This window comes from Sapajus apella, unplaced genomic scaffold, assembly GCF_009761245.1.
Source record: "Sapajus apella isolate SASKATOON/1434 unplaced genomic scaffold, GSC_monkey_1.0 scaffold4, whole genome shotgun sequence".
Classification (NCBI taxonomy): domain Eukaryota; kingdom Metazoa; phylum Chordata; class Mammalia; order Primates; family Cebidae; genus Sapajus; species Sapajus apella.
In genome coordinates, this window is record NW_022436944.1 from 37,031,533 (window position 1) to 37,049,439 (window position 17,907).

The window sequence follows — 17,907 nt, forward strand, 5'->3', positions numbered from 1 at the left end:
GAAGAGAAAGGTAAGACTGGACCCAAACTTAATCTGCAGTTCAGAGCCACTCAGCCAAACCTAGCCAGGATCGGCCAACCCCTAGCTGACCAACAGACACTTAAGCAAGAATAAAGGACTTTTAAGTTTTGGGGCAGCTTGTAATATAACAATTCCTGATTGATACGTTGGCAAAGACTTAGTTTCAGTTACTACGAGGATTATGATATCAACTTCATAGTGTGATCTAAACAATGCGATGCTATGATCCCTTTACCCATTTAAGACCAATAATGTCCCACTCCTGACTTGACTTCCCCAATGGTATATGTTACAATTTTGCCAAACTGGGACTGTATTTCCCAGAATTCCGTTTCCTGGTGGTCCTGGGTTGGACCGCAAGAGAAATTTTCTGCAAGATTTGGAAGCCAGAAGTAAAGCAGCAGACCTGTTTTTTAATGCTCTGAAGGCTGGAACAGGATCCCAGGAATAGTGGGTGTTCATGCATGCTGCGATCAGCTAGCTTGCCTTGTTCTGGGCCAAGTACTTATGCAACTCTGTGGAGAGGGGTGCCAGCTTCCCCTGGAAGTCACCCACAGCATTAAGGTTGGCGGTAGTGAGACAGATGTAGATTCTGGTTTATATTTTCTCTTGTTCACGCCAAGCTTCCTTTTCCGACTACCAGTTGGTTCGACCAATGACTACTTTAGGCTCAACATCAGATGCAGAGATAATCACCTTCCCTTGATGCCTCCACTAGCTCCACACCATGTAACGTCTAATCCTCATAACACAGCTCCATTCTCTCTCACTCATGGTTCTTCAGCTTCTCTGGATTGAACCCTGACACATTATGACTGAGTCCATTGTTGTCTAAACCTGTAAAGTCAGGGAAGTTCCCTGGAACATAGTCTTGAGTAATTTACTATGGAGCAAGAAACAAGTAAGATTAAATTATCATTTATGTGCAAAATCTGTTCTAAGTGCTTTACATGCATTATCTCATTTAATCTCATAAAATTAATCCCCCATCGAGTATGCTGTACTCTCATCACCATCATCGGTTGGTGGTTTAGAGACACCTGCTAGCTACAGTAATGCTCTAAATCCTGAGTGCCATTAGGAATTGTACACTGGGAACCAACGTCATCTGGTGTGACCCAGACGGCCTGTGCTGTCCTAAAGTACATACAGGTGGTGCCCATTAAGGGTTTGCTTTCCCCTCTTCCTTATTCTCAACTTCGGCATTAATTTTTGTTCAAAGGTACAATCTTTGACCCTATCAAACACTCAGTTCCCCTCTAAGTATGAAGTCTGGCCCCAAATATTTGCCTAGTGACTGGGTCCTGATACCTCAGTCAGATCTCACATGGAAATTGCCCCAAGTGTCGATCTTCCTGGACTGAAGCAATGCCGGAGGCCCCGTACACTTACTGGGATCTCCTACTCCTTACTGGGCATGCACCCCCATTTGGGAGCTACTTCATATACCAAATCAAATACCTCTCACTTGCCAGACTGGGACTGAGGTGGCCACCTTCCTTGGAAACAGCCTGCTGGGCCGACCTGTGCCTCTGCAGTCTGCATTGCTAGCTAGGTTAGTTCCCAGCATTTGTTCTGTCTCAGTAGGTGCTGTGGCAAAGTTTTCCAGGTTGTACAAAGATGAAAGTTAGTGGGGCTTCTAATTAAGGTACTCAAGTGGATTTGAGTGGCTTTTCAGTATCTGTAACTGTGGCAGTTTTGTAATACTAACTTGGCCCAGCTGGAACTGTTTCCCATTATTTCTTCCCTATATGGTTGTGGGTTACAGATGAGTAAAAAGGAGAAATCTGTGCAAGGTCTGGAAGGCAGAAAAGAGGCAGCAGCTGTGACTCTTGAGCGCGTTCCCGTGTAAGGTGGTGAGAGAAAGACGCAGAGGCGCTGGGCGGTTGGCTTCCGTCCTCCTTTCCTGCCGCATGCCCAGCTTCTTCCTGACTGCCACCTCTACTGACCAACAGCAACTCCAACGTCACTACTGGTGCTTGGCTGCAAACTCACAGAGGTAATTTTGCTAGAGAAGCAAAGACCCCTTCCAGATTTCATCAGCCCGTTCCAGGGTTCCCACTCCAGCAGCCCGACATTCCTAGCTTCCAGATTTCCCCACAAGTTCCAACTTGAAGAGGACAAGCCTCTTTTCCCCCTAATATGAGTGGTAAAGTCTGAAGACCAAAAAACGATTTTCTTTTTCAAAATGCTAACTTGCTTTCCTAGAATTGGAACAATATTCATTCATAAATCTACAAAGAATTGTGTTTTGCTCTGAGTTCTAGGGCTCGTCTGCAAGTGCATCTCTGCAAGGATGTAGAGAAACATGGAGATTCCCCCCACTCTACCTCCACTCTTACTTTAAGCCTTTTGTGGAACCGTTTTTTCTCTTGTATGTGCCCTTTGTTTTAACCCTTAGCAAAGAATAATTTGTAAACTGGTTTCCCAGTCAAATATGTAATCATTGGCAATTTGCTAGGTAAGCAGCAGGGAATGTCGGGTACCCTCAAATGGAGTTAAAGAAATCCTAACTACACACACCTGCAGAAGCTGTTGCTTTTGTGAGATATGTAATTAGCAGCCAGTGTGTGCTGGGAAGTGTGATTGTCTGTTTAAATACGGATGCAGCCCAGAGGCCACCCAGTTTAGAGCTCTCCCACTGTGTACAAGAGCCCAGCCTGGGCTCTCATGGCCACTTGTTAAGGCTGACTGACTGCCTGAATGCAGTGTGTGACCAACTGAGCTCACTCTCCGTTCCATGTGCAAAGCAGGTGTGATCATTTACAATTGGCTCCTTTTAGTGATTATGAAATTTCTGCTTTTCCAGCCCACTGGTTCTTGGCCTTGGCTACACATTAGAATCACCAGGGACACTTAAAAAAAAAAAAAAAATCCTGATGCCCAAGCTGCGCCCAAATCAATTCTGGGGCATCAAATTTTTTAAGTACCCCAACCAATTACAAATGTGCTGCCAGGGTTGAAAACCAGCGGTTACCAAACTTTAGCTGCGCTGGAATCAGCTAGCAGGCTTGTTAAAACACAGGTTGCTGGGCCCTACCCCTAGATTCAGTAAGAGGGAGGTAAAGGTGTCCAAAACGTTGCACTTCTCATATTTATTCCAAGAATACTGTCCAATGCTTGCTGTGGTTTGGATACAGTTTGTCCACACCAAACTCATATTGAGGCTTGGTCCCCGATGTAATGGTGTTGAGACTTTTAAGAGGTATTTGGATAAAAAGGGATCTGCCCTTGAAGAAATTAATGACATCTGGTGGGAGTGAGTTCTCCCTCTCTCCTGACTGGATTAGTTACCGAGAGGGGGGTTGCTAGAAAATGATGCCGACTCTCCTGTATGGTACCTTTGCACATGCCTACTTCCCGCCGTGCTTCTCCATCATGTTATAATACAGCACGAGACCCTCACCAGTGTCATACATGAGCTCCAGAATCATGAGCCAAACTAACCTTTATTCTTGATAAATTATCCAGTGTCAGGTATTGTTACAGCAACAGAACATGGACTAAGAGATAGCTCAAAACAATGTTAAATTCCTTTTGGAGTTAGAATAGTTAACTACTTTTTGCACATGACAGGCATTAGCTGTCTTGTTTTATAGGTAGTAGCTCATTTAATCATTTTCACAAGGCTCTTCCTTTCTCATCCTTCAGGTCTTAGAATCTAAGTGCCAGAACTCACTCTCAAAAAGTCACCTGACCCAGCAACTCTCTCCCACATCACCTGGTTTATTTCCTTGGGGGCTCTAACTCATCTATAATCTTGCTTCTGTCTCTTCTAGTTCCATGTTAAGTTCCCAAATGGCAGAAACCCAATCTTCTTCACCTAGTACCTAGCATGTGACAGGTACTTCTTTGCCTAGTGCACAGCACATGACAGCTACTTTTCTAATTGCAGAATGAATGGTTTCAACCCGTGTAAGAGATGCTATGGTCTACATTTCACAAACCAGAACATAATTAACTACTCTGAGATCACAGTGGAGGAACTAAAATTCTAATTGTCTTCTGACCAGACCTGGGCTCTCAAACCATTCCAAGAATTGATCATCAGCCTTAAATATTGGTCTTCTTTTCTGGTAATAAGCTGAGTTACTCATCTAAGAATGTCAGCTTTCTTTGCCTTACTAACACTTGACTCAGCTATTATTTTTTTTCCAAATAACAAAAATTCAGAGCCCAAACTGTAAAAAGTGGCAATTTCCTTATTTAAAAACTGTCCATACCAAAAAGCCCCAAAAGCAGCTAAGATTTAACGATGCCCCAAAGCAGCTAAGATTTCTACCTCATATAAAATCATAAAACATTTTAATTCAAAATGGTGACATTTAGAAGAAAAATTACATGAAAGCAAATTGATTTGAAATGCAATTTATTCTGGCAATAAATATGTGTAGTCATAAAAAAAGTTGGGTGCTTTTTCCAAGAAAAATATTTCTGAATGTGCACACTAGAATATATGCAGAATCCTTTAAACAGTCGACTTCATAATTATTAAACTCAGAAGTGTGGTAACAAGAAGTTATGGAAGAATGGACTTTCTTTGTAATTCATGATTTAGTTTGAGTTTACAAAAATTTTAGTTGCCATTTCAGTTCCCACAAGCTACCAAGCCTGAAATTAGAGAACTGACAGCTGAGAAATGAAACCACCTGATCGAATCTCTTAATTGTATAGCTGAAGAATCCAAAGGCCTTGCCAAAGATTACAAAGTTAAAAAGAGACACAGCCTGAATTACAAAATCCGTTTTTATAGGTGCTCCAGAAATGTCTTGGGCTAAATAAGGCACATGTATCACACAGAACTTTAGTCATATCTCAGAGTCCAGTTTTACTTTCCTTTCTCTTAATTTTTGAGAGATGAGGTCTTGCCCCGTCACATGGGCTGGAATAGAGTGGTGTGATCACAGCTCACCAGAGCCTCAAACTCCTGGGCTCAAGCAATTTGCTCATGGCCCTACACCCTGCTAATTAAGAGAATTTTTTAGAGACAAGGTCTCTCTACGATGCCAAGGCTAGTCTTAAACTCCTGGCCTCACATGATCCTCCTGCCTCAGCTTCCTGAGTAGCTGGGATAACAGGCAGAAGCCACTGCCCCTGGTTCTGGTTTTACTTTCTGCTTAACACAGGATTCAATCTTGACGTGTTCTTTCATAGCTCATAAACTTAGTGACTCAACTGCTTTAGAAATAAAGCAATAATGATTTTATTTAGAAATAAAATCATTCCCATTATTGCAGCATTATCACCAGTCACTGACTGCTAATGCTATTTATGCTGCTTTTTTCCTGGGATGTCTGAACCTGCCAACTCTTCTTCCTGTTCTTCACAAACCTACATCAGGGGTGTCTGTGTTTGAAGTTCATCAGGATCAGAAAGAGCTAACATGTCGGCAATATGTAGAAAACCATCAGCATGAGCATGGGACAGTTCATTTCTCTTTGCAGCTGATCCCACCATAGAGAGTACCCTGCTCTGTTCATCTGAGCAGTCACTTTGCTTTTGCAAAGCAGTTATGGATGACTTCTGGGATGTCAGTGTCCCAAACAGCAATGAGATTTCTCATCACATCCAGAATATGCCACATAATATACCAAGCACCTTCAGCATACAATGTTTGGTAATTTATGGTTTCAGCCTAGTGGCGGCACATAATCATGCTGCCGGCAGGTAAAAAAGGCTACTGGTTTTAATTTAAACCTCCAATAAATGTGTGTAGTACATTTACCAATTAGCAGCAGAACATTCATACCCTAGCAAGCTATTTTTCTAATTGCAGGAGCCATTCCTAAAACCTGACAGACATCAGTGCATTACATTTTTTAAATTTATACACAATAAAGTTGTGTATATAAAGGGAATTTTCAAATTTCCAATGTCAATGATTCTAATTTCTTGCTATTCTTAGTACTGCAGCAAAAGAAGATTGAGAGCCTATCTTTCTGTATTTCTTTTTCTCCCGGGCAACATTTCTCTGCAGGAGTGAGTGTCTGGTTTGGCTGCATGTTACAGAGGCTTATTAAATGTGCTCTCATGGGCATATTTATTCACAATAGGCCCTCACTTTCAAGCACATTCTCTGCTGTAGATGCTTTCCCTTGTAGTAGTGAAAGGACATTGTGATATGCCAAAAGCACAGCTACCGGCCATGAAGGCTTGACATTAACCCAGATCAGGAATGCAATTTCATTAGCCTTATCAAAAAACAAACAAAAACCCAGATGAAGAAATATCACTTGCTCTGATTAGGCAGTCATTCAAACATTTCATTTACTACGCTGGTATGATTTGCTCCTCTCATTCTGTCACCAATTTTACTTCTTTTGGATGTTTTTCATCTTGTCCTGACTTCCATGGAATATGCAGAATATAAGACAACTCTCTATTCTTTCATCACTTCCCTGTGGACTTTCTTTCTTGTTCACCAACTTCTGGCTCTGGAGAATCATGAGCCCACTGTATCTTCTCTTTAATACTACAACCTAACTGTGTGCATGAAGCATCACAGAAATGACATGCTGAACAGAATATGTCCATTCTAATGGGAAAACTGAGGAGACTGGTTTGGTATAGAAATTGGAAGTGTGGTAGTAATAAAGCAATTAATTTTAAATTTAGAACAGCAGAGCTGATGTCAAATTTCAAAGGAAGGGCTACTTTTAATCATTTTAATAACCAACTCAAAAATACAATCTTTTTTATTAAGGAATCCTAATGACTGAGGTAGATGACGCTGTTATCAGTTATTGAAGTAATTTGGTTTAAGATATGAAAATGATGAAACCGAGGGAAAGAAAGCACTGTTTTGAAATTATCTTCTTTTAAATTTAGATGGATAATTAAGAATGCTTCCAATTTAAGGTTCTGAGCACAAAATCCAGATATGTCATGTTATAGACTTGCTTCCTGAAGATGAAATCAGCAGTCGATGGAAAGAATCCACACACTTACAGAACAGCAAATCACAAATGGTGGTCTCGATGAAGCCAGTAGCTTTGCATTTAATATTTCTATCTAGGCTCATTTCCAGTTGTTCAGGATTTGGTTTCCTGAAGGCTTCTTCAGCATTTAACTAATTCTTTGTTGGCTGAAGGGGCTGGGACTGTTTCTCCACACACAAACTGATCCTAAGACAGAGAAATGACATTAACCAATGAATTTCCATGTCACAAATGCATTAATATTAAACCTTCATTTTGTTACAGAATCAATCCAGCTCTGTTAATTTTGTTTTTCCATTGCTATTATCATTTCATCCTTGTTCAAAGGGCCAATGACAGCACTAGAATCTGAATCTTAAACATATATCAGTTTTTGGTTCTGAATTCATTATTTAATATAAAGCACCTTATAAACATGCCCATCTTCAGTGCAGAGCAACCACTTCTCTGAAATCACATAGAGACATGTCACATCTTTTAATTTCTGTATTATTACACCAAAACTTCTCCACTTTAATAACTGGTCATTCAGGTACCAGTTCTCTTCAAAGTAATTACTTCTTCCAACTAAAAGGGACAGGTCTTTATGTGTTTCTCAATACAGATAATCTGCAATGTTAGCTACTTTGTAAATGAAGTTCAATCTCTGATCATTTATCCTGACTTATCTCAGCTACCACAAGAAATCTCTGCCTCTGAGGTTACCCCTCACCACCAGCAATCTGATTCCTGAAGGATCAGCCCCGACTCTGTCCCTACTGGTCTGTTGCTCAATATCTGGAGCTCTTTCACTGTACTCTGTGGAATTCAGGATCCATTGTTGGCACAATGCTCCATGTTCTCAACCTCCTCCTCAAAATGTCGTTTTACCCCCAAGAGCATTGGTAGTATCTGGAAACAGTCTGAACTGAAACAACTGAGGATTGCTATTGGCATCTAATAGGTAGAGGCCAGGGATCCTGCTAGACATCCTACAATGCGCGGGATAACCCTGCACAGCAAAGAATCATCAGGCCTAAAATGTCACTAGTGCTGAAGTCGAGATTAAGTCATATTCTTTTTTTTGTCCAAGATGGAGTCTCCCTCTGTTGCCCTGGCTGGAGTGCAGTGGCATGATCTTGCCTCACCACAACCTCTGCCTCCCGGGTTTAAGCGATTCTCCTGCCTCAGCCTCCTGAGTAGCTGGGACTACAGGCGTGTGCTACCATGCCTGGCTAATTTTTGTATTTTTAGTAGAGATAGGGTTTCACTACGTTGGCCAGGCTGGCCTTGAACTCATGACCTAATGATCTACCCGCCTCAGCCTCCCAACGTGCTGGGATTACAGGTGTGAGCCACCGCACCTGGCCTGATGAGTCATATTCTTAAGGATGGTTTCCTCTACGTGCCCCTCTAGTGGAGGCTCCATGTTCTCAGATTCCTAGTACCAGAGGGATTGGAAGCGGGGCTAGTTCCTCCTGTTTGCCACTGTGCTCCTTTTCTGCCTAAAACCCATCAGTTTTGAATCTTAGGGCTTGAGACTACTGCATTGCTATTCTTCTCTGTTGCTGTCATTTATCCACCCTGGATGCCATATTCCAACACCTCTGGACCTCCATCACATTCATCCTGCCACCCTTTCACTGCCCCTCACTCCCTTCATGTTCCCTTTCCCTAGTTCAAACTCCTTGGTCAGGTGTAACTACTCTTCTCTCACTCTTTCCTTTTCACTTGGGAAAATCACAAACCTGGTTAAATTTAACTTTCTGTGTCTATATTCACTTATGAAGGCTGAATTTCTATCACCTTAAATCCTCTCTTGATTCTCTATCACCACTGGTTACCATCCCCTGTTTCTGCTGCAAACCCCTTAAAAGAAATGGCTATACTCACTGCCTTCCGTTCTCTCATTCTCTCCAACCAGTTTTCTGCCCACTGGTTTCTTCAATCATGTGCTGTTCCTGTTACTCCACAGAAACTGCTCTCATCATCATCACAAATGAACTCAGTGTTGCTAAAGCTAATGGTTAATTCTTTTTATTCTTTGAGGTGGCGGTCTCAATGTTACCCAGACTCCTGGGCTCACATGATCCTCCTGCCTCAGGCTCCCAAAGTCCTGGGATTACAGGCGTGAGCCACCACACCCAGCCAAAGCTAATGGTTAATTGTTGATTTCTTTCTATCAGTGTCATGTGAAGGATCACCAATTCCTCGACCCCTTCTCATCTGGTTTTCAGGATTTGACACTGCCGACTTTCCTCTTTCTCACTGGTTGCTCCTTTACTGTCAGCTTTGGTGATTCCTCACTTCCCTCCCTGACCTTTTAATACTGGAGCGCCTTAAGGCTCAGTCCTGTATTTTATCCATCTTTACATTTACAGACCTGGAGATTTCACCCAATCTCATGGCTCTAAATGCTATCTATTACTGATAACTCCCAAATTGACATTGCTAGCCAATTTTTCTCCATGAACTCCAGGAATGTATATCCAATTGCCTTCTCAACAGCTCCACTTGGATGACAGACTTCTCAAACTTAGTATGTACAATGCCAAATACCTATAGTTACATTCCCTCAATGGACAGTAACTCCATCCCCCCAGTCATTAAGGTCACATATGAAATCACCCTTGAGTCACTCCTTCACACCCTATATCCAATCACTCATTCAAAGTGTATCCAGAATCTAAGTACTTCTCATTATTTCCATGGCTGTAACCAGGTCCAAGCGACCCATCTCCTTCTTTTATTAGTGTAATAGCCTCCTAACTGCTTTTCCTGTTTCTATCCTTGCTCTCTATAGTATTCTCTGAACACAACAGCCAGAATCATTTTTTAAACAAACTTAAGTTGGATCATAGCACTCCTACGTTTGAAAACCCTCCAGTGGTTCCCTATATCATTCATGACAAGAGCCAAATCCTTAAAGTGATCCACGAATTTATCTTGGACTCCTCTCATCCTGCTCTGCTCTGATCACATTGACCTCCTTTTTGTTCCTTGATAAAATTGGGCATGTTCCTGTCTTAGGTCCCCTTCACTGAATCCTTTGCTAGACTCTCTTACCCGCTGTATCCTCATATGTACATGGCTCACTCCTTCACTTCCTTGAAATCTTTTCTTAGGCCTTTCTCAGTGAGGCCGGCCATGATCACCCCTGTCAAACTGCAACTTCCTCCCAGACCAGCACTCCTGATCTTCCTTACCCTGTTTGCTTTCTGTTGCAGAGCACATTTTAATACAAGAATTAATTATTACGTTTCTAAATTATAGTCTAAATTACAGCCTGCTTCTCTCATGAGGCTCTGTGCCTCATCCCCACTTTTCCCTATATTCATTTTAGAGTTCATCCTTGAGAATGTTAAGCTCCTTATCTAAGATTCCATTCAACGTACTGAACAAAACTTTGAGTAAGAGTGGGAAGTAATAACATTTTTTTTTCTATCGTCAATATCCTTGGGTGAAAGAAAGATAATAGGGCAACTAAAGACTAAAGTGAAATTATAAAGCTGCACCTAGGAATTATATCTTAAACAAGATAATGCAGAATTCCTTGTATAAGCAGGCATGAAATACCATATAATTGTTCCCTTCAAAGTAAGTCTAGGTGCTGTAAACAATTTTAATTACATATTAAATAGAAGAAAAATATAAAGATTGTCCACTAAAATAATCTACATAATTAATTCTCTTTTTCTTTCTGTTTTTTTTTTTTACTTAGATAACTGGTAAAGGATTTTGTTTATTTTTAATTTTTCTATCTTTAATAAGTAATAATTTTCACTAAAGCTAGATTTAGCACCAATGCTAAAATAAATTATGTAATCTGAACTTTAATCATTTTAATTTACTATTTAGCTGTTTATCAATGGTGTTTAAAACCTGCCTGAAAAATATACCACACTTTACCTAGCACACTCAAGCATTCTCTTGCACTCATCACTGACAGGCTGATTTAAGTCCTTGCCACTGCCTTACAACCCCCTTCCCCCATTTTAAAATTGTATCCCTTACTTTGTCATAAATCACTTTTATAATGAGAGAGCAGCTAGGACACGTTGCCACGTCTTCCCCATTCTCCAAATCTTCCTACAACGAAATCAAACACCATGTGGTCAGCACAGTCTCTTCGCCATCTCCTCCCGCAAACCTGTCCCACCTCTAGGTGCATGTCTCTTAGTGGCTTGCCTTCCCTCCAGGGTGGGTGAGAACCCCAGGGCCTTCAGTGAGAAATGCCAACTTCATTCTCCTATAGAAGCGTCGCTTAGGGGAAACATCTAGGCATGTTAGGCGAGTTTCGGTCGCCCCAAAGCCCTGGGAAACAAAAAATGAGTCCCCTCCTCTACAGAGATATTCCAGGCTGGGATTCTACGGCGGGGATCGGGCAGGGAGACAGAGCCTCCCGCCGCTCTCTTCCTGGCCTAATTTAAGGCCAGAACTACCTATCTACCGAGAGAGCTCAGGGTATTAGCTGGGGTGGGGGTATGCGGGAAGAGGAAGATTCAGCAACTGGAAAGAGGGCGTGGGTGACCCAGAGCTTCAAAGACGACCCAATGACGGAAGGCACAAGGCGGAGCGAAACTGCGCTTGCTTGGGTGAACCGCCGGGCGAGGCCCTGAAGTTACCTTGGTGATAGAGAAGTTATCTCCACATGGGCAGGGATAGAAATACGTCTCCGAGTCCTCGTCATATTGGAAGTCCTCGATTTCCACCTCGTCGTGAAACACTGCCATGGTCAGCAGGGATCGGCAAGGGATGACGCTCCAGCAGTCCGAGACCGGATTCGAGGGTCTAACTTCGCCGAAGCCGCCCCGGGCTAAGCATCACCACATCGCGCCGGGCTAGAACCAGCGCTTCCGGCGCATAGGCAATGACGCCATTCCGGCCTGCGCGGCCAAACGGGTAACTTGTAGCGGTCACCATGGAGATGGCTGAGCTAGGGGCGGAGACACTGGGAAGACGGCACGTCTTGCTCGCGTGGTCGCGCACCTCTCCTTCTATTGGACGGCAGCGACCAATAGACTGTGGGACTGGCTCGCGCTGCTTCGTCACGTCTAGGACCGCGGAGTATCTCAGGCGCCCGGAGCTGAGTTTGGCCGCGTCTGCGAGCTAGGTGCCCCAGGGGTGGGGTAAGTTTCCCTGTTTCTTATCGCCTAGTTTAGGCCTTAAACAGCGGGCTGAAGGCTGCAGCAGGTGCTAGGTAGCCTCCTCCCGGTAGCTCTCGGGAAAGGCGGAGTGGGGAGGCGAGAGCAACTTAGCCTCCTCGACCTCCCCGCGTGACTGACGAACAGTTCTCGTAGAATTTCGCTTCACCGAGTGACCTTGAGCCCAGGGCGACGGTCAGCTTGTTCCTGGCTGCAGGTAAATTTCGCGTTTTTCTCTCCCCAGACATCTTAAAATAACCTAAATTGCGTTGCTGAAAGGACCAAGCCCTGGAAAGCAAGGATTGAGTTCTAGTCTTCTCTTTGTCAGGTGCATAACATTATTAACTACGATGATTTGTAGTAATAGTAATAACCTTTTATTATTGGGAAGCTATGTGCCAGGTATTGCACTAAGTGGAAATGTCAACTCTAGGAGTTTACATGTTATTCCATTTTACTAATCTTTAAACTGAGGTACAGAGAGTTGGGCACCTTGACCAAAATCATACACCTAGGATAAGAGCTTATCTGTCTCCAAAGCCCAGGAAAAAATTGCTTATGTGAGTACCAGTTTTTTCTTTGTGAAAGAAATGGTATCAATGGGCAGGTTTATTAGTATGTATGCCTTGAAACGAAATGCAGATGTAAGGCATTTTGTCTTGAAAGCAGTGCTAGTGCTTGTTTTGGTAAAACCGATTCCATTGGGTCTTAATTACGTGGTATTTTAATATAGAGAAGGAATGCATTGTAGTGGAAAAAAAAAAAAGCACTTTTGAGAGAAGATCTGGGATCGGGAATCTTGAGTTGCTGACTAGCCCTGGCAACTGATATTTACATTCTTTGGGCCTTATTTCCTCTTCTAAGAAACGGTTGGAGATGATTATAAGATCCTTTGTAGATGTAACATCCCACTTTTGCATGGAAATTACGAGTTTTACTTGGTTCAGCAATTATATACCATATTTAGTTTACATAACACATATACAAATTATATCCCTGTGCTTATGTTTACACACTCATTTGTTGGCATGAAGTTACCAATTTTGTGCACACTTAGCCCTTTTAAAGCTTGAAAACTTAAAGGCAGAGGAGTTTTTGGGAGAAGATCCAGAAGTTACATTACAGGACTTTATGGAGGATTATTTCAAAGACCTCACAAACACTTGTTTTTCTGTAACTGTAGATTTACCCAGCAGTTAGGAAATTTGTTAAGTTTGTCAAGGATTAACTGTGATTGTTCTGGTCTGTCTGGGCAAAGGAGAAATCCCAAGCCTGCACAGCTCGATGGCTGCTCCTTACATCGCTGTTGACGTAAATACTTCCCACATAGCCTCTTGGAGACAGAAAAAAAAGGGAAATTCTCTGTCTATTTTGTAGTCCTGATGATCATTTTGAGGTTGGGAGCCATCTTTATTTCTTTAGTACTTCTGAGTGTAAGTACTTGAAAATTAAATATGAGCCATTTTCGTATGTAGAGAAATGGGCGTGGTCATATTTGGCTTATGGGAAGTATAAATTGGTAGATCTCTTAGAAAGCAGTTCGCATCTATCAAAAACAATTTGTTGAGGAATTTTAAAATCTGAAGTTAGTAGTCCTAAAAGCTATAGGGGTTGTTGGGTAGTTTTTCTATGTAATTTTCCAGCTTTTCTTTGAATACATGTTAGCGAAAATGGAAAAAACAAATGAGCTGCTTAATAATAGTTGACACTGTGTTGGTCATACGCTATGACCAAATCCTTATGTACATTATGTCACTAAAAAAAACCCAGTGAGGTGTAAGTATCGTTACCCTCATCTTTAACACTGAAAAGCATGAGGCTTATGGCCTGAGGAACTTGCCTAAGCCAAAGCTGGTAAATGGCAATAAGCTGTGATGAGAACTCAAACCTGTCTGACCCTAAAATCTAGGCTTTTAATTAATAATGATGTCATTGGTGATGTGGTGGTACTTCATGCAGAGCTCGATTTAAAAGGCAGCACTGTAGCTCTGCAGACTGCTGAGATCTTCCACTGAGCAGTGCTCATTCCCATGAGAACTAGGTTTGGGGAGGGGGTCTCCATGGCTTTCCATGTTTTCATCCTGCCATCCATTGGCTGTCTCCATGGTCTGGCCAGAGATGGCTGCTCTTAATCTTCCGCCCAATTTGAGCTTGTACTGTGCTGAAGAAAGTAAAACCATAGCCAAGCATGCAGTGTAGTTTATTTTACTTCACCTAGCACTTTTAAAGAACACATTACAATGACTACTAAACTTTATATTTATTCCTAAAAGGATGGAAACATTTTGTAGTGACACACTTTTGGACCCTGAGAGTGCAACACAAGCAGATTTACTAGTTGCAAGAGTAATTTGAGATCACTCATGCTTTTTAGTATTGTTTATTTTATCATGAATTTTATCTGGATAACACTGCTTATCCAGAAAACAGTGGTGCCTAGGATTCTTTGCATAAGTTCAGGTTTAGAAGTAGATCAGAATTGTATGATGGAAACTATAATTGATGAGTGCTGTTGTCTATCAGGCCAGAGGGAGTTGTTCGCTGGCAATACCAAACCTCCACCTCTGTAGGTGGGTTGACAAGGAGGAGAAGGGGTTAATGTATTAGGACTGATTTTTAGTAACGCTCATGCTTCCTAGGTACTTTGGTATTTTATTTATTCCTCTCAATAATCCAGTGAGGTGGTGTGAGTAATGTTAAAATGGCAAGAGGAGACTTGCTGAAGATGAGAAAGCAGGAAGGAGTCACACCTGAGCCCAGTTCCGTTGATTTCCAGTCAAATACTCTGTGGCTATTACCTGTTTACCACTGAGGTTTCTTTGCCTAACGGAGCACGAGGAGCCCTTTTGCTTCCTCAGTGCAGATTCTAAATTGACAGATGCCATGATTGTTCTTTGAACTTACTTAATTTCAGTGCATTTATGCTTGTTGAGACATGCTTGACTTTTCTCTTTTTGTCATTGTCTTCTCACACCCTGTTTAATGTATTAGCAAGTTTTGGGGCTCTAATTCCAAAAAATATGTCATATTCATCTACTTCTGCCATCTCTGTAGCTGTTACTTTATTATAACCTTAGACCAGAGTCTTTTAACTAGACTTCCTCCTTCCACTCCTGCGCCTTCCTATTATCTTTCCCACAGCAACTTGAGCAGTCCTTTAAAAATATAAATTAGATCTTGTCCTTCTCCTGATTGATTCACTCTTCAGTTGCTTCCTGTTACCCTTAGGATAAAATTCCTACCGTTCCTGTAGACTGCTGGACTTCATCTCATTTCACTCTTACCAGCCTACTGTTCTCCAGTCACACTGGCCTTGGTTCCTCTAACATGCTGGGCTTATTTCTGTGTTGGGACCTTTGTTCTTGCTAATTCTTCTGCCTGAGTGGCCTGCTTTTACCATTTGCTCGGCTGCCTTTTCCTCATCCAGATCTCAGCCAAGGTGTCACCACTGGAGAGTTGTCTTTCCTGATATTTCCCCCACCTACCCCATCACTCTTACTTCTTTATCATACTCATCATAGTCTGTAGTTATCTTGTTAATTATTTGTTTCCTACTGTCCGTCTCTGGAACTGTAATAAAAGCTTCATGATGGCAGGGGCCTTGCATCTGGTTCTTACTGTATCTTCAGGGTCAAAATAGTGCCTGGCACCTCTGTAATTGTTGAATGAACTCAGTATACCTGTTGAACTGAAACCAGTTATTCATCTTAAATCTTAAGTTTAATCTGTTGCTTTCAGAAATTTATTTTACTACGTATTTAATGGGTGTGAGTTTAACATTTATTATAATCTGCATTTCAGAAATAAAGTTAGTTAAGAATTTTTGATAAGGGAAGGCTTGTGAGGATACAGACAATGATGGGATATTCTTCTTTATATGGTTTTAGAAATAACTTGATATATATTGATCTGCTGTGGTTGATTAAATACTTCCAGTATGAAACCACTGGACATATTTCAAAAAATTAGTAGGGTTTCAGTTTTTTATATTTTACTTAAAGGACTGGCATAAAGCTTTGGAAAGCACTTTGAACAGAATTTTATAAAAATGCCCTTTATGTACCAGTAGGTGGCACTCTTGGTCATGGTTACTTTAACAAAATGTTAGAATTTTAAAGAGAACTGCTTTTAAAATTAACGTTTATTTTCCTGTTTAGTTGAGAAGGAGACATTCAGGCAGCATAATCATTAAACGATGTATCGTATTGTGAGGACAACTTATTTTAGCAATAGTTGTCTAAAACATTAAGCAGAGCAATATTTCCATATTTAACTCTATAGTGGTTAAATTTTATCAGGGAACTTGGCCTTAAATGACATGTAACTGTGTCATTCTGACCTTTGGTCTGCTGTTTCCTGGGGTGGATATCCTAAGCAGCAGTAGTTAAAGACAGGCCAAGGAAGAAGAACAAAAGAAGCTGTAAGATAAATAAGCAAAAAAGAAAAATGGAAGCATGGGGGGAAGAATGGATGGAGAGGGGGGTAATTGAGAGTGGGCTTGCTGTGAGGTAATGCCTACTGATTATCGTAAGCCTTTCCTTTTGCAGCTAAGAGGTAATAGTGCTTTTGATCAGTTTTCCAAAACATTGTTATATGTTGTTTGTGTCATTGCAGGAACTTTGTGAGAATTTTAATGCTTGGAAAAACTGTGTTTCAACTGGTGTACATCCAAAAGTCTCAGTGTAATAGCAGGACCAAAATATTCTGTCAGTCAGCTGACCATATACTTAATGACTCCTAAAATCTCGTGGACTTCCAGAGTAAGTTTCAACTTCTTTCTTTCAGGGATTAAAGCATTATTTTGGGCTTAGCACGTTTAATGGAGAAAAACGACATTTAGTGGTCTTGAATGAGGTTGAAAGGCCTTCTGCTTTTTTTGTTTACTAAAGAGCAAAATAGCAAGTAGTGTGTCCACAGTGATGCTGCAATATACTATGGCAAGAAGAAATATATCTTTTGTCTAGAGACTAGTTATGAAGTAGTGAGGTTTTTAATGATTTGGTTACAACTGAATACAGATGACTTGTATCACCATCATATTTGTTTATTTGTATTTATTTTCTGTCTTTATCTATTAGAATGCAGGCTCTCCAAGAAGGTTTTTGTTTTCTCCATGCCTATATCACCATTGCTTAGACCAGTGCATGCCACATACTGGGCCCTTGATAGATATTTGTTGAGTGAAGGACCAAATTAATGATTATGGAGTAGGAATATAAACACTTAGCTTGAATATTTTCCTAACACCAACTTATTACAATTAATTTATGTACTGCCTCCCAAAAAGCTCAGAAAAGAAGTATTCACATGTATTTTCATTTATTCTCAAGGTAACTAAGAAAAGGACAGATACAGCAATGTAACATGTTAAATGTGGCCATTTTAGGCAAATAAATGTTTAAAAATGGACATAGGAAAATGATATAAAAGGAACCAAAAAGAAATATCATCTGACTCCTAATCAGTGCTTTTCTTGATAGGCTGGTAGTTTTTAGAATTTGAAATATTGAAGAATATGTGTATATGTGTGTGTTTATACTTAAAGTTCAAGTACAAACAAAACACTACACAGATTCTAAGAGGACAGCTTAATTAGTTTTTACGAAAAGTGAAAATACCCATGCAATCCGCACCCAGTTTAAGAAATAGCATTGTCACTACCACCTCCCAAGGGAAACTGCTAACTAGATTTCTGACAGCATAGATTCATTTTGTTTGTTTTTATACTTTATATGATTAGAATCAAAGAATATCTGTTGTTTTGACTCTGGCTTCCTTCATTCAGTATGTTATTTGTGATACTCATCTATGTTACTGCATGAAGT

General features: G+C 41.1%; 2 protein-coding genes across 9 annotated transcripts in view; one reads left to right on the forward strand and one right to left on the reverse strand.

The window, feature by feature from the left end:
• OXNAD1 (oxidoreductase NAD binding domain containing 1) overlaps positions 1 to 17,907 on the forward strand; it is a 79,740-nt gene that overhangs the window by 2,199 nt on the left and 59,634 nt on the right. For 5 of the 7 annotated variants that reach the window (XM_032267274.1, XM_032267268.1, XM_032267253.1 and 2 more), the window contains exons 1-2: positions 11,877 to 12,299; positions 16,697 to 16,842. The gene's annotated coding sequence lies outside the window, so the exon portion shown is untranslated. Of the gene's footprint in view, positions 1 to 2,991; positions 2,994 to 11,876; positions 12,300 to 16,696; positions 16,843 to 17,907 lie in introns of those variants that run through there. The other 2 variants (XM_032267260.1, XM_032267281.1) reach the window with 2 other exon arrangements.
• On the reverse strand, positions 4,374 to 11,891 carry DPH3 (diphthamide biosynthesis 3). 2 transcript variants are annotated; one of them, XM_032267295.1, is made up of 3 exons: positions 11,564 to 11,891; positions 10,953 to 11,027; positions 4,374 to 7,145 (listed from the first exon to the last, which is right to left on the reverse strand). In XM_032267295.1, the coding sequence occupies exons 1-3, from the start codon at positions 11,669 to 11,671 to the stop codon at positions 7,080 to 7,082; spliced, it is 249 nt and encodes an 82-aa protein (XP_032123186.1). In that variant the 5' UTR covers positions 11,672 to 11,891; the 3' UTR covers positions 4,374 to 7,079. The 2 variants fall into 2 exon arrangements, with proteins under 2 accessions (XP_032123186.1, XP_032123192.1); XM_032267301.1 differs by lacking the exon at positions 10,953 to 11,027 and having other exon boundaries at positions 11,564 to 11,817.